This window comes from Pinus tabuliformis, chromosome 1_2, assembly GCF_031772625.1.
Source record: "Pinus tabuliformis cultivar Carrire ecotype Pingquan chromosome 1_2, CPIR1, whole genome shotgun sequence".
NCBI classification, from domain to species: Eukaryota; Viridiplantae; Streptophyta; class Pinopsida; order Pinales; family Pinaceae; genus Pinus; species Pinus tabuliformis.
The window spans coordinates 429544581-429557866 of NC_142298.1; the positions used below are offsets into that span (position 1 = coordinate 429544581).

At 36.7% G+C, this 13286-nt stretch overlaps 1 protein-coding gene across 2 annotated transcripts in view; it reads right to left on the bottom strand.

The window, feature by feature from the left end:
• Positions 1-460: 460 nt before the first annotated feature.
• Positions 461-13286, bottom strand: part of LOC149206193 (putative plastid-lipid-associated protein 14, chloroplastic) — a 47069-nt gene continuing 34243 nt past the window's right edge. For both annotated transcript variants that reach the window (XM_089395340.1, XM_089395339.1), the window contains 8 exons: positions 3353-3459; positions 3169-3256; positions 2970-3050; positions 2384-2460; positions 2012-2147; positions 1520-1582; positions 1352-1429; positions 461-1257 (listed from right to left, as the gene is read on the bottom strand). In XM_089395340.1, the coding sequence (XP_089251466.1) occupies positions 661-1257; positions 1352-1429; positions 1520-1582; positions 2012-2147; positions 2384-2460; positions 2970-3050; positions 3169-3256; positions 3353-3459 (1227 nt within the window). In that variant the 3' untranslated portion in view covers positions 461-660. The remainder of the gene's footprint in view (positions 1258-1351; positions 1430-1519; positions 1583-2011; positions 2148-2383; positions 2461-2969; positions 3051-3168; positions 3257-3352; positions 3460-13286) is intronic.

Consider the following 13286-nt stretch of genomic DNA (forward strand, 5'->3'; position numbering starts at 1 on the left):
TTTGCCTTCTGATTTATTTTCCACTATGCATGTTAGAAAACTCATTGTATTTGCAATTTATGTTTCCAGTGCAGCAGTTGTTTGTATTTCTGATTTTTACACTTGGAAAATTGTAAATCAGTTGCTGGGTTTTAAGGAAATCTAACAGAGAATATATAGTTGAGTTCATTACACCTTCAAACCACTTGCCTGCTAGGTTTGTACATGAAAAAGTGTTAAAAGGGTGATATAAATGTTATTATTTGATCTCAGATTTAAAAGGTGATATAATGGACATGATTTCAATTTTAAAGTGCTCCTAGTTTTTGTTCAAACTTGTTTCTGTAAATTTGCAGTCTGATCCTGCTCATATGATTGTTTTCACCTGATGCTATATTGGGTTGTATGATAAACAATCTGTCATATATGAAATAGAACTTACACAAGTGCACTAGCCTGACCAAGCATAACTTACACCAGATGACTTAAACACCAATTTTAATTTTCAATGGCGTGCAAAACAAGGCATATATATACAGCATTCTTCCTTTTTAAAGAATGATGAATTTTAAATGTACAGCTCAACAAATGAAAGAATGCTTGACCAACATCAGAATGAGTGAAGAGATGCAGCTTCAAGCACATCTTCCTAACAATGACAGTGGGGTACATTTAAAGTAGTCAACTTTCAAAAGTGCGAGTGAAGAGGAGAGCAGAACCTGCGACACCTCGCAATATTAACATCCTTGAATCAACATATGTCCCACAGACCAACTTTGATATGTCAAACATTTCCTGGGGAACCTGTAGGCGAACTTCAAGCAGAACCTTACTTGGCAAGGAAGTACCTTTGGTAGCGTAGTCAAGATTCATTGTTACCTCTACATCTGATGGGACCAACTTCACCACAGGAAGACTTGAAGGTGTTTCTTTTGGTAGGAACTGGCTTACTTTTCTCCATTGTCCATTTCTTGAACTTTTCCGTGTCACTGGCACTTGAGAGGTTGTGAGGATGCTCTCATTGCTCTCACTGTCCTTTTCCTGAATGGCTCCTTGGTCTATAACCTGGGATTCAATTTGGTAAATTCTCTCTCCATTTGTCATCTCAACATTTGAAGTGATGTGTAGATTTCCTTCTTTGCCCCTTTTATCATGGGGCCAATGGGGATCAACCATGACTGTGAAATCAATATCAGCTGCCATAGAAAAGCTTCTTTTGCTGTCTTTGATTGGCAAAAAACTAAGATAAACATTTCCAATAAGAACTCTCGGGGAAGCCTACATGAAAAATGCAATTGTTGGAAGTTAACAGATTCATAAGGTACATGAGACACTAAAGGAAACCAAGAGATGCGTCAGAAGTTGAGTTTACCTCACGAATTGTTAGGCCTATTTGCCTCCCTGTATGATACAATAAACGCCATTTTCCAGGCAGTAATGCATGCCAGTTCTGCAAGTTCAGGAATTGGTACAGAAAGTATTTCAGAAGGGTGCAAGAAAAAACCTCAAAGTGTATAGGCTATGAAGAAAACAATAGTACCTTCCAATCTGAATTAGGATTCAACCTCTCCATAAGGTCAATGTAGTGTGCCAACCTGTTACGCTACACAAAAGGCAATATACTATCTTTAGATGTGCTAGACAAAATGTTTCAATCCATTGAAAAGCATTGGCATCATACGGTAAACATAAGAAATGTTCGGCAGAATTTAACCCTTTAAATTGTAAAACTTAATTAGCATAATGTTTGGGTTCTTCGCAACTAAATTATTCTTAACATGTGAACATTCAGGCTATCCTAATCAGGTAAAGAAAATTCGTTAAATATCTATTAGGCTACATGTTAGCAACTTATACAAATGAGGAATGCTTAGCTCTAGGAACGTATATGTTTCACTTTTCAATGCCTCTACTTTCCGAAAAAAATCAATTTGATCAAAACACATTTTCTGGTACCCATTCACCAGAGAAGAACTGAAAGAAGATTGGCGTAAGGCTATGAGCATAAGTATGTTTAAAGAAAACTGCATACCTGATGAGGACCATAAATGTACTCCTCGGCAATGCGTACAGCTGTTGAACCTAAACCCCAACGAATGATCCCAATAGAAGGCTCCACAGGCCATCTTGGTCCGCATAAAAAGGGATGTCTCAAAGCATCCAAGCAACTGTGAACAAGTTAAAGCAAATTCTAACCTAAGTCTAGAATTTATTCCCCCCCTTGGGGTATTCTAGCAAAGCATTGGTCCCAAAGATGGTAAGACAGAATAAGAATAAGAAAAATTCAACAAGAAGATTTTGAAAATGATTTAAATGGACTTTTGTATGTAGGCATAATAAATTCAAGCATCAATTCAGGCCTGGTTTTATATGTCTAGACAGAAAACTTCAATTTTTCAGCTACCTTATCCGGTCTGAAGGCTTTGTGGCAAGCATCAATGCCAAAAGATTCCAACCTGCACCCCAGTTCCTATCCATTATCTGTCAACCAAATAAATACAAATTAATCCTAAATGATAAACCTTGTGTTCATATAGATAATAGAGAAAAGGCAAATTTAAATACTTATATATCATTTTGTAGTTGTTGTTGTTTTCTCAATTACTAATTCTACCTTTTTAATATATGAGAACTATAAACTTTCCACTTTTTACCACTATGAGTTAACATTACTAATTCTACCTTTTTAATATATGAGAACTATAAAATTTCCACTTTTTACCACTATGAATTAACATAAAAATAGTTCCAACCCTTATATCCATATTATTATAACCTTACATCGAAAAAAGTTAAAATCACTTGAATACTCATCTCCTAATGAATACACCCTAGCTATATAATTTGGAACAAAAGCATGGTGGAAGAAAGTCCCTGTCTAGCAGAGGCAGGGCAGTTTCATATCAAATTGCAAAAACACTTGACAACCCTGCTAAATTTTCTAATTAATAAAGAAAAAGATCTGAAAGGCTATTAAAATGAACACATACCTGTACACCTATACTTCCAGCTGGAGACTTTTTGTAGAAAATTGGCAACAAAAACTCACGCAAGCATGAAGGATTGTTTTCCTGAATTCATACTTCCAATGTTTCAAAAAGTTCATAACAATGCAGACATGCAATACCAATTTATAAACACAAGAACTTGTCTGGAAGCTATGTTCTTCAAGAACTGATTGATGCACACCGTTGTTAAGAAGGATTTGAACTTCATGAATATGGAGGGATCCATGAGCTCCCGCAATACCATTTTAGCCATCATGAAGCCCACGCACCTGAAGTCCATACAAGAGAAATGTCGAATCCAAGTACATTGGAGAGAAAATGCAATTATTTTCATATTTATAAAAATATGACAAATCCTAGACTACCTGATATCGAATGCAATCATAAGTTGTCGCCTGTCAATATTGCTATCAAGTGCACTAGACTTTAAGCTCCTATCATGGAAATCAGCTGCATGTCCAAGTATCCCCACCTGCAGAAATAAAGAGTATCTTGAAATTTTAATTAAAATCCAAATTTGGTGTTTTTACTGTATATTCATCAAGCTCCTTGCACAGTCCCAACTCCTGTAACTATTGTCAAACACGAAATACTATTAATAAAATGCAGGAAGAGAACAGTAGTAGTTGAAAATTCAAAGTTGTCATGAATTTCAGTGTCAAACAGTTGATAGTTAATATCAAATGAATAGACCAGATGCCCATTCTTGGTCTAATCACAGCAGCATTCGATCACCAAAAACATTCTGAATTGGATCTTTCTAAGGTGGTTACGGAAACTCACCATTAAGGAAGGAAGTGAAATAGCCTGATTTCAAATGTCAAGGTTTATGCATTAATTTCAATCTAAAAGACTTGCTAAACTGACAACTAGATTGAAAAAGATTCAGAATAAGAAAAAGGGACTCTTTATCCAACATATCCTTAATTGTGGCTCCATAACTTGAAAGTCCAAGCTCACAAGACAAGTACAGATTTGAATCAAGATATTATATAAGAAAGTACAGGCCTTTTAAAGTGGACTAAACATCAAACTAAAACAGAAAATATAGGATGGAATCATTAACTGAAAATGAATGTTTCAAGTACCTTTTGTTTGGAATGAATCAGATATGCACAAATCGCTTATCAATCTCTGGGACTGTGGATTTTGTGGTCAAAATGAAGTCTGAAGCACCTCTTCTTTGAATGTATCTATGTTAACAAATTCTGGGTATATATTAGTTTGTTGCCATTTGCTAATCGGAATGAATGTTGTGAACCAACATAATTTACCTGTCTGTTTGAGATGTTTAATGTGGGCATTATGAAATGAATTGGATATAGAATATTAATGGCTTTTAGGGAAAAGGTGGAATGAAGAATATTCTAAGATTGTGCAAAGGAGGCTCACTGACTTTGACCTGGAAGTCATAATTTGCAATGTGGTTTTGCAGGTTTCATTTCAGCTTCAATTCAGGTACTTTTGTAATACAGGAGATCATCATTCTATAGTTTGTCATGCACCTGGATCTGTTAAAAGAAACACCGATAATGCTGGAACAAGGGGTAGGTTTGACCCTTACTTTATTCAAGGCAGAGGCAGACGAAGAAGGGAAGCCCATTCCCCTATGAGAAATAAATCCTATAATGATCCTGTTGGCTGGACAATGAACCTGTACAAGATCTCCCACGTGGTGATTACGGCTGGCCAATACAATATATAGTGAATCAGGTTGGGAGATTGCTGAAGAAACAGAAGTATTAACCCTAAGCAAAGATCCAGATTACATCAATCCAACTCACATCAGTGTTGAGATATATATATATATTAAAGTAGCCTTATATTTTGCTAAAAATATCACATATTTGAAAACTAAATGGGCATTATCAGCTGCAAATTGGGTAGTACCCCGACTGTTTTAATTTTGTGTAAGAACTGATTGAAATGGTTTAGTCTTAGACAGGGAGGATTCGGCCTGTCCTTTGGCTGGTCCTCTCTCACCTTTCAGTTTTGAACTAGCATAAATTCATATTAGCCCTGGATCCATTAAGTGCTGAGAGGGATCAGAAACCTCAAAGTGAACTTAACAGAACTGGGGTTAAATATATGCTAGTTTTTTTTATTTTACTGGGCCAATGCCAACATGTGTGTTTGTGTGTACATGTTAAAGAGTTACATAAAAACATGAAGTAACAGGGATCTCCCCCACCTGGGCCATGAAGCACCTAGCTTCTATCAGCACAATTATCTTTAAATATGTTGCATTTTAGTGCCCAAATGTTTTAGGCCAGGATTTCTGGTTCTCTCCCCTTGGCATTTTTCAATCTTCAAGACTCTACTGTATTCCAATCATTGTGTTTGTTCCCTTTGCACTTCCACTTCATATGATGGACTGTTTGGTCATCAATCACCTTACTTTTTGGGACCAGAGAAGCAGCTAATCAGATGATAAAGAATAATCCTAAGCGACAGGTTGAGGAAAACAATACATTTGAATAGTTGTTTATGGCTCTGATATTCTATAGTTCTAGATGATGACACACAGTGACATAATTGTGTAACTGGATCCCATTATGCTCTCTTTTCAGTCTTGGCAGTTATGCGCTCTTTCTTGCTGCTCAATTTCTGATATCAGCCACTATTTCGAGCTAGTAAATGGCATAGCTTTTACTGTAAGTCTTTTTTCCAGTTGAAAAAAGAAGAAAAAGCAAACACATTTCTGATCAAAATGACATGCCACAGAAATTCATCTATCAACTAGGCCACAGAAACAATGCCAGAAGACGTAAAATAGATGTAGCAAATGTCATGAAATGAAATGACTACTAAGGCTGAAACACATGTTAAATATATGCAGCAAATGTGCTTTTGAATGTCATGGCTGACTATGGAAAATTTATTAATTCTTCTATACATACCTCTCTCATTTGACACTCCAATCCCCACAAAATGTCATTATCAGGATTTGCTTGAACTACTGGTTGATCACATTAAGAAACAATTCTGGCTTGAAATTGAGGAGTTGGGTTATTTGCTTTGAAAAATTGTTTCTTGGAGACAGTTCAAAATGTTTGTTATTTGCATAAATAAAAATAGAAAACAAAGGAGAAAGCCCAGAAAGTATCTGATAGTAAGGTCACAAATTAAATGATTTATGTACACATGTAAATCTCAAGTTACGCATGCAATTTGAGTTTAATCAGAATTCCAGTGTGTTTTATTATTCATACATTCCCTCAACATAGTTGAAACTTGGCTGTAATAGAGAAAAGCTGTTTCATTTTGAAACTGTAGTAATTCCTTGTACATTTTTCTTCCAGTTAAGCTCTTAGGGTTCAGTCTTCAGGTTTTCAGTTTATATCAGCACTTTACATTCTGTATCTTGCTTTGTATAGGAGCCATTGTTGTGCTTCCACATTGCATCAGCACTATTGTACTCAGCACTCCAATCAACCTAGTTTTGTGGTCACTTGTACATTAATAAAATTACCTTATCTATCTTATCACATGATTTTACTGTTTGGTGTAGCAATGGTTTCAGTGGAGGTCATATTCACTTTCTTTTTGTCATAAAAAAGAAGCTCCAATAACATTACTACATTTGTCTTCCTAAAGACTAGCAATCAACAAACTTACTGATATGAGGCTTGGAAGGTGCCTTTATCCCTGTATCATGATTACATCATCCCTCTATGGCCAGCTGTTTTGGTGGAAACAGTTGCTTCCAAATTCCAAGATAACCTAATGACCATTAGATTCCAGTGGTACGGTATAGTGTCACTGTCCTTTGTTAGATTTACACCAAATGGCACCCACGCAACACTGCTGTGTTCCCATCTCAAAGTATCAACCTCGGTCAATTACTGTATATGCAGAAGAGGCTATCATAGATATCGAAAAGACTTTGCTCTGCAGCCTCCTAGATGGTTTGTTAAATTTATATGTCCATTCTAAGTTTGAATAGTGGTGAAACCGATTAAAATTTTATTCAACCTCCATAGATCATGCACTCCGGTACCTTCTTCTTAATGGATGTGACACTCATCACATTTTGATGAGAGCTCCTAAGTTAACTTGCTACTTGTCTAGGGCCTACAAGTAATTTGTGATCTTTCAACTATATAATCTCAACAGAAATTCTCAACAAGGGTCCAAAATCTTTTGTTTATCAAGTCGTAGGTGAGATAAGGCTGTAAATAGCATCTCGATGGGTTATCTTGTGAAAATCATGTAGGATGTCATTAAGGATGTTTTGGTTTAAGATGAAACAGGCCTTAGATGCAAAGGAACTAGTGGCAGAATGAATTCTATATAAAGCTTCTCTCTAAATGAAATAATAAGGAAAAGGATTCCAAATGGAGACCTGACACTTTGTTTAGTACCATATGCGATTATTGACAAATGCATTACAGCAAGGTTAAGGAAGATGAGATAAGATACTTTTTTATGTTTGTAGCACGGGCAGGTACTTCTATGCAGGCCTAAGTGTCTAGGCATGCAAAAGTCATTCACAGATCTCCTTCGGACACTTGCACTAGTGTGAGCAAGTTGCTTTTGTAACTTAGCCTAAGTTTTGACTTAGCAAAGTACATAATTAATATGTTAGCTAATTGAGCTAAAGTAAACTTAGGAAAAGTGAAATAATTACTTTAATGATTATGTTTTAATCTCAGCCCTTAATCTCAAGTGAGACGAGATCCAATCTCGGCCATCAATCACTTTGGAGATTAGGTTTAGGGATTTAGCTCAATGTAAATTTATAAAAGCAGGGCTGTGGAGAGGGAGAAAGCACATGATACAACAGCACAAGAGATGGACATCTCAGTGACAGGGAGGAGAAGGACTTCCACTCAAATGTGTTAGGTCCGAGGAAGGTGCAAGGAGTAGCAAGGGAGACAGATCCACATCAACCGAGGAGGAATGAAGGATAAATCTAGGGTTTGATTAAGTGGACTATACCAGGCTTATAGTTATTTATGTAAACTCCTCAATTGGGCCATTATCCCAAGATGCGAGCCCAAGTAGGTTAAAATTAAGTTATCAATGAAGAATTGTTGATTGGGTAGAATTTGTATGTCACTTGTGATTGAGACTGGTGTAAATATTTTGTTTCCTCTGAATATTTATGTTAAGAATCCAGCTATTCATTTATTCAGCAATTCTGTAATCTGCTAGGTCAATAAATTGTTAGGAGGTAGGTTCGCAAGAAAATTAACATGGTAACAAAGCAAGAAAATCTAAGAACCAATCTCTGAATCACACAAAAGCCAGGTTCATACAAGAATTGTTGAGGCCAAGTTCGGTCGTGATCGTACAAGGCACAATTTTTTTAGGTCGTACGTTGTATGGCGACCAAGGAAATTGATACAGTGGCCAAGCAAATTGTATGTTTGCCACTAAGTTAAAGTCAAAAAAATTGGCTGAGTACTTTAAAGCTTCAAATAAAAAATAAATTTAAAAAAATGAGTTGGCGGCTATGGTGGACGACAGGCCAACCGCCAGCCAACTTGCAACCAACCCACAGCCACCAAGAATCCATGCTCATAGACAAACTACAGACGTGTTGTGGATGGTCAGTGCATAATCTGGCAGCAGCAGCGCACATGGGAGTGGCACAAAGGAAGTCCACAACCAGAACAAGTGACCAGCGGTGGCAAGAAATTGTTGGACAGAGGGGGAAGTCACTGTGGCCGAGGGTTGCGTGAACGCAGGATAGTCAGCATTGTTGAGATGTGTAGCATCGGGAGGTATTCCCACATGCCAAATAGGCCTACCAAATTGACCAAAGAAAATTATGAAAAATAAAATTAAAATTGTAATTGTTGGGGTTCATGTAGGCTCCAAATCATCAAGTTGGTCCCACCATGAAAGGGTGTGACCCATTATCAGTCAGAAATTACCCTGTTTGTGGGGAGAAAAACTGAGGAAATATTCAAACCACTTTAGGATTGAAAGTTAGCCCTTCAATCTAGATAGGGATCTCTCTATGCCTTTGCTACTCAAGGTCACTACAGTAGCAAGTCACTAATATGCTCAATGGCTAGATTTATTTTGTAAAAATGATGGGCTTGGTTGGAAAAATGGTAACTTTAACCATTGGGCATGGAGTCATGGGATTGATCTTATGGAAATTCCCAAGAACTACGAGTAAGGCAGACAAGGATCAAAGGCATATACAATGTTTATTTAGATTTCGGGATATTCAAATGGTAAGCAAAAGGAAGAAAAAGCCCATTACACAAAGCAAATAAATGAAATTTGTGTAACTTTAGAGGATAAGATCGAACATTTGAAACTGAAAACAACAGAGCATCAAATATGAATTCCACTGTTTTACAAACTGTGTTTCAAACATGAAGAGATAACAATCATGAGATTTACTAAGAAAGAACACATCACAAACAAATTGACTGATAAACACAGCAAAGGAATCTCAGATATGCAAGTCTAAAACTTTTGCCTTGGGAATTTTCATATCGGAATAACAAATACACAATGGAGTCTTTGTTGTGCCAAAAAACAAACCCTTCTCTCTATTTTTCCATCTAATTTATACAAAAATTACATTAGTTTTGAGATCCACAATTTCTGGAAAGTTTAATTACAAAATTTGACAAAATATCAAAAAGAAATCAAGATCCAAAAGAAATGGATCTAAAAACCTCCTCATCCATCTTTAGTTTGTTGTTTGAAACAATAAAGGAGATGGTAAGATATGATCCCCAAGTCGAATTGATGAGGTGGCTCATCAACAGTTGTCTATGAGCTTTTTCTAGCGAATTTCTAAAAAATAGGGTCCAAATATGCCTTCGTATCTCCCAAACCGTGATAGTTGTGTAAAAACAGAAAGAGGTTTTTGTAAATGAGCCCGTTCTTGACAAAAGATTCTTTCAGATTTGGAAAATTCATTTTCAACTTCTCAAAACCGAGCCCAAAGTTGATAACTAAAACAGGAAATTATTTAATATTTAATCTGGAAAAATGGGCTGCAGTGATTCCTTCGAAACTTCCAAACCATTACACCTGTGTAAAAGCCGACAGACTTTTTTGTTAATGGGTCTGTTCCCGCCAAAAACCTCTTTTGGTTTTCAAAAGTTTATTTCCAACTGTTCAGAAATTGCATTTGAATACAGTAACTAAAACCAGGTTTTAAACTAAATCTGAAAATATATTCATAAGAAAACAACTAATGTGTTAACATTGAATGATGATCTATGGCGAACTGTTGTAGCAAAAAGGTGGAGTTGTAGCTGGAAAGTCTGTTGAAACTGTGGAAATTCTTTGTTTTTTTTTTGACGTGCTCATCATAACAGCTCTTCCTCAGGTCCCTGACTCGATTTAACAAAAAATGATATTTATTGTGTAAAAATGATCTCCAGAGAGCTTTATCCTAACCAATCTCTTTATCGCAGACTCAAAATATGCATACTATTCAGGCGCTGACAGATCAACTGGGCATATGCTGTGGAGATGAAAACTGCAAAAGCAGTAACAAGTAATATGTCCATGCTTGCCAAAAATAGGGCAGATTCTGGCGCTAACAGATTAACTGGCAGCGTTTTGTCAAAACAGAGCAAAAATGTCGCTGACGAAACATTTGGCAGCGTCGTCTTGAAATATTTATTTTAGTGTTTTTTGCTGCCTCTAGCAAGAGGTCCATATTGGTTGTTGGAGCTTGTTTTACCCTCTTGTTATTCTTGGTCTTGGGGCCCTAATTGAACTGTCCACCAAACTTTGAATGTGATAACATCTAGCTCCAATGGGGATGTTGTCACCTTGAGAGGCAGCAAAGGACCCCGTAGACCAGGTGCCTAGTCATTGGGCAGCTCCCAAACTCTGAAAATCAATTCATTTTCCAAATCTGAAACCTGTGACCTGACCTACAACCAACTCATTTTGCAACTGAACCAAACCCAAACTGAAAACTGAACGTTGAAAAACTTACTGAAAGAGATGCTTGCCTAGACAAGCTTATTGCATACCAGTTCCTACTCTAATCTGTTAGATGAATGCTCAATCAAGTGATACGGAATTTCCAGTGTAACCATGAAATGAGATGGCTACTCACTGGAATTATGCTCACACCTTCCTTGAGCAGACAGAAAAAGGTAGAAAGCGGCAACTCAAAACGAAAATTGAATCCAATCCCTGTACTGGTGAATAACACAAACTCCCTTGATGATTCCAATCGGCTGGCCAGATGGTCTTCAAAAACATGAAACATAACCCCATCTTGAAGATCAACAAAAAGACAAGCACTCTCTTCATTTATAGCTACTGGTTGTTCTATGTCATCCAACTCAAAATCATTTTCAAAATGCAAGGGGGCCATCTGTTCATATTTCACATCATCTATGGTAGGAAAAGGCTTTGTATACTCTTGAACACATTCAAAAGGGACAACAATCTTATGTGTTTGGGAACAACCTGAAAATGCTCCTTCACATATTTCAGCAAGAATGTCATTTTGATCTTTAAAATTTTCTGAATATGTCAATTTAAGAGACAAAGAATTATGAACAGATTTTGCAGCATCCAAAAGATCTAAAACACCTTGCTCTTCTTCACTATTTTCTTTCAACTCAAGGTAGTTATCATCATGGACGGGATTACTGCTTAAGGTTTCCATGGATACAATTTCAAAAATCTGATTTTCACCAGTTTCTTCATGAGGCAAAAATTCAGTAGATGAATGATATGAAGGACAGCTTGAAAGACTGTCTTCATCCCAATCTCAGTCACATGTAAACTGACAAACCTGCTGCAAACCTTGCTGGGAATGATCCTGAGTAACATGGCAGCTAGTATCTACTAGTTCTTCCTGACGAGAAGACATTTCAAACATGGCTTCTTCGATTTCATCAACCATAAGGTCTTCATCATCAACATCTATTCCCATGTGTTGAAAAAAGATTTTCAAAATTTGAACAGAAATTTTCAACCAGCACTATAGACGGGTATCTTTCTTTTTAGTTCATAACTTCATACAGAATCCTGAATAGAAATCTTCAAGGAAATATAGACTAGCAGATGGCAATCATTCATACCAAGATCGTGCATTTTCTTCTAAGGTTGCCATAAACATCTTCATCAAACAGTCCTCATGAAATTCAACCCCTAGCCTATGTATGTGCATGTGAAATTTAACCAAATGAAGAGCGGCATCATCCCCATTCTGATCTCTAAATCTTGGCAGATATGTTTGCCAATCTATGTGAGGAATACGATTTGGAAATCTAGGAATATGAGCATGATTCATAGGAGCATACCTTTCAGATTGTGGATTCATCTTGATCCAGTGGAGTCGCCAGTGATACTTTGATTTCTGGATCCTATTGAAAGTGGAGTCGCCAGGTGAATGATGTGCAGACTTTCTGTGTCTATCCTCTGTTTACCATCAGAGAGCAGATATGCTCATTGTCGTACTTCCAGGATGTTGCCTTGCAGCTTCGCGTCCCCGGCAACGGTGCCAAGATGTTATCATTCAGAGATTACCCTGGTTGTGGGGAGAAAAATTGAGGGAAACCTTCAAACCACTTAAGGATTGAAAAATGGCCCTTCAATCTAGAGAGGGATCTCTCTATGGATCTGCTACTCAAGGTCACTACAATAGCAGGTCACTAATATGCTCAGTGGCCAAATTTAATTTGTAAAAATGATGGGCTTGGTTGGAAAAATGGTAACTTTAACCATTGGGCATGGAGCCATGGGATTGATCTTATGGAAATTTCCAAGAACTAGGAGTAAGGCAGACAGGGATCAAAGGCATATACAATGTTTATTTAGACTTCGGGATATTCACACGGTAAGTAGAAGGAATAAACAGCCTATTACACAAAGCAAATAAATGAAATATGTGTAACTTTAAAGGATAAGATCGAACATTTGAAACTGAAAACAACAGAGCATCAAATATGAAACCACTGTTTTAAAAACTGTGTTTCAAACATGAAGAGATAACAATCATAAGGTTTACTAAGAAAGAACACATCACAAAGAAACTAACAGATAAACACAGAAAAGGAATCTCAGATATGCAAGTCTAAAACTTCTGCCTTGGGAATTTTCATAAATATCGGAATACTAGGTACACAATAGAGCCTTTTTTGTGCCAAAAAACCAACCCTTCTCTCTACTTTTCCATCTAATTTATACAAAAATTACATCAGTTTTGAGATCCACAATTTCTAGAAAGTTTAATTACAAAATTTGACAAAATATCAAAAAGAAATCAAGATCCAAAAGAAATGGATCTAAAAACCATCTTTAGTTTGTGTTTGAAACAATAAAGGAGATGGTAAGATCTGATCCCCAAGT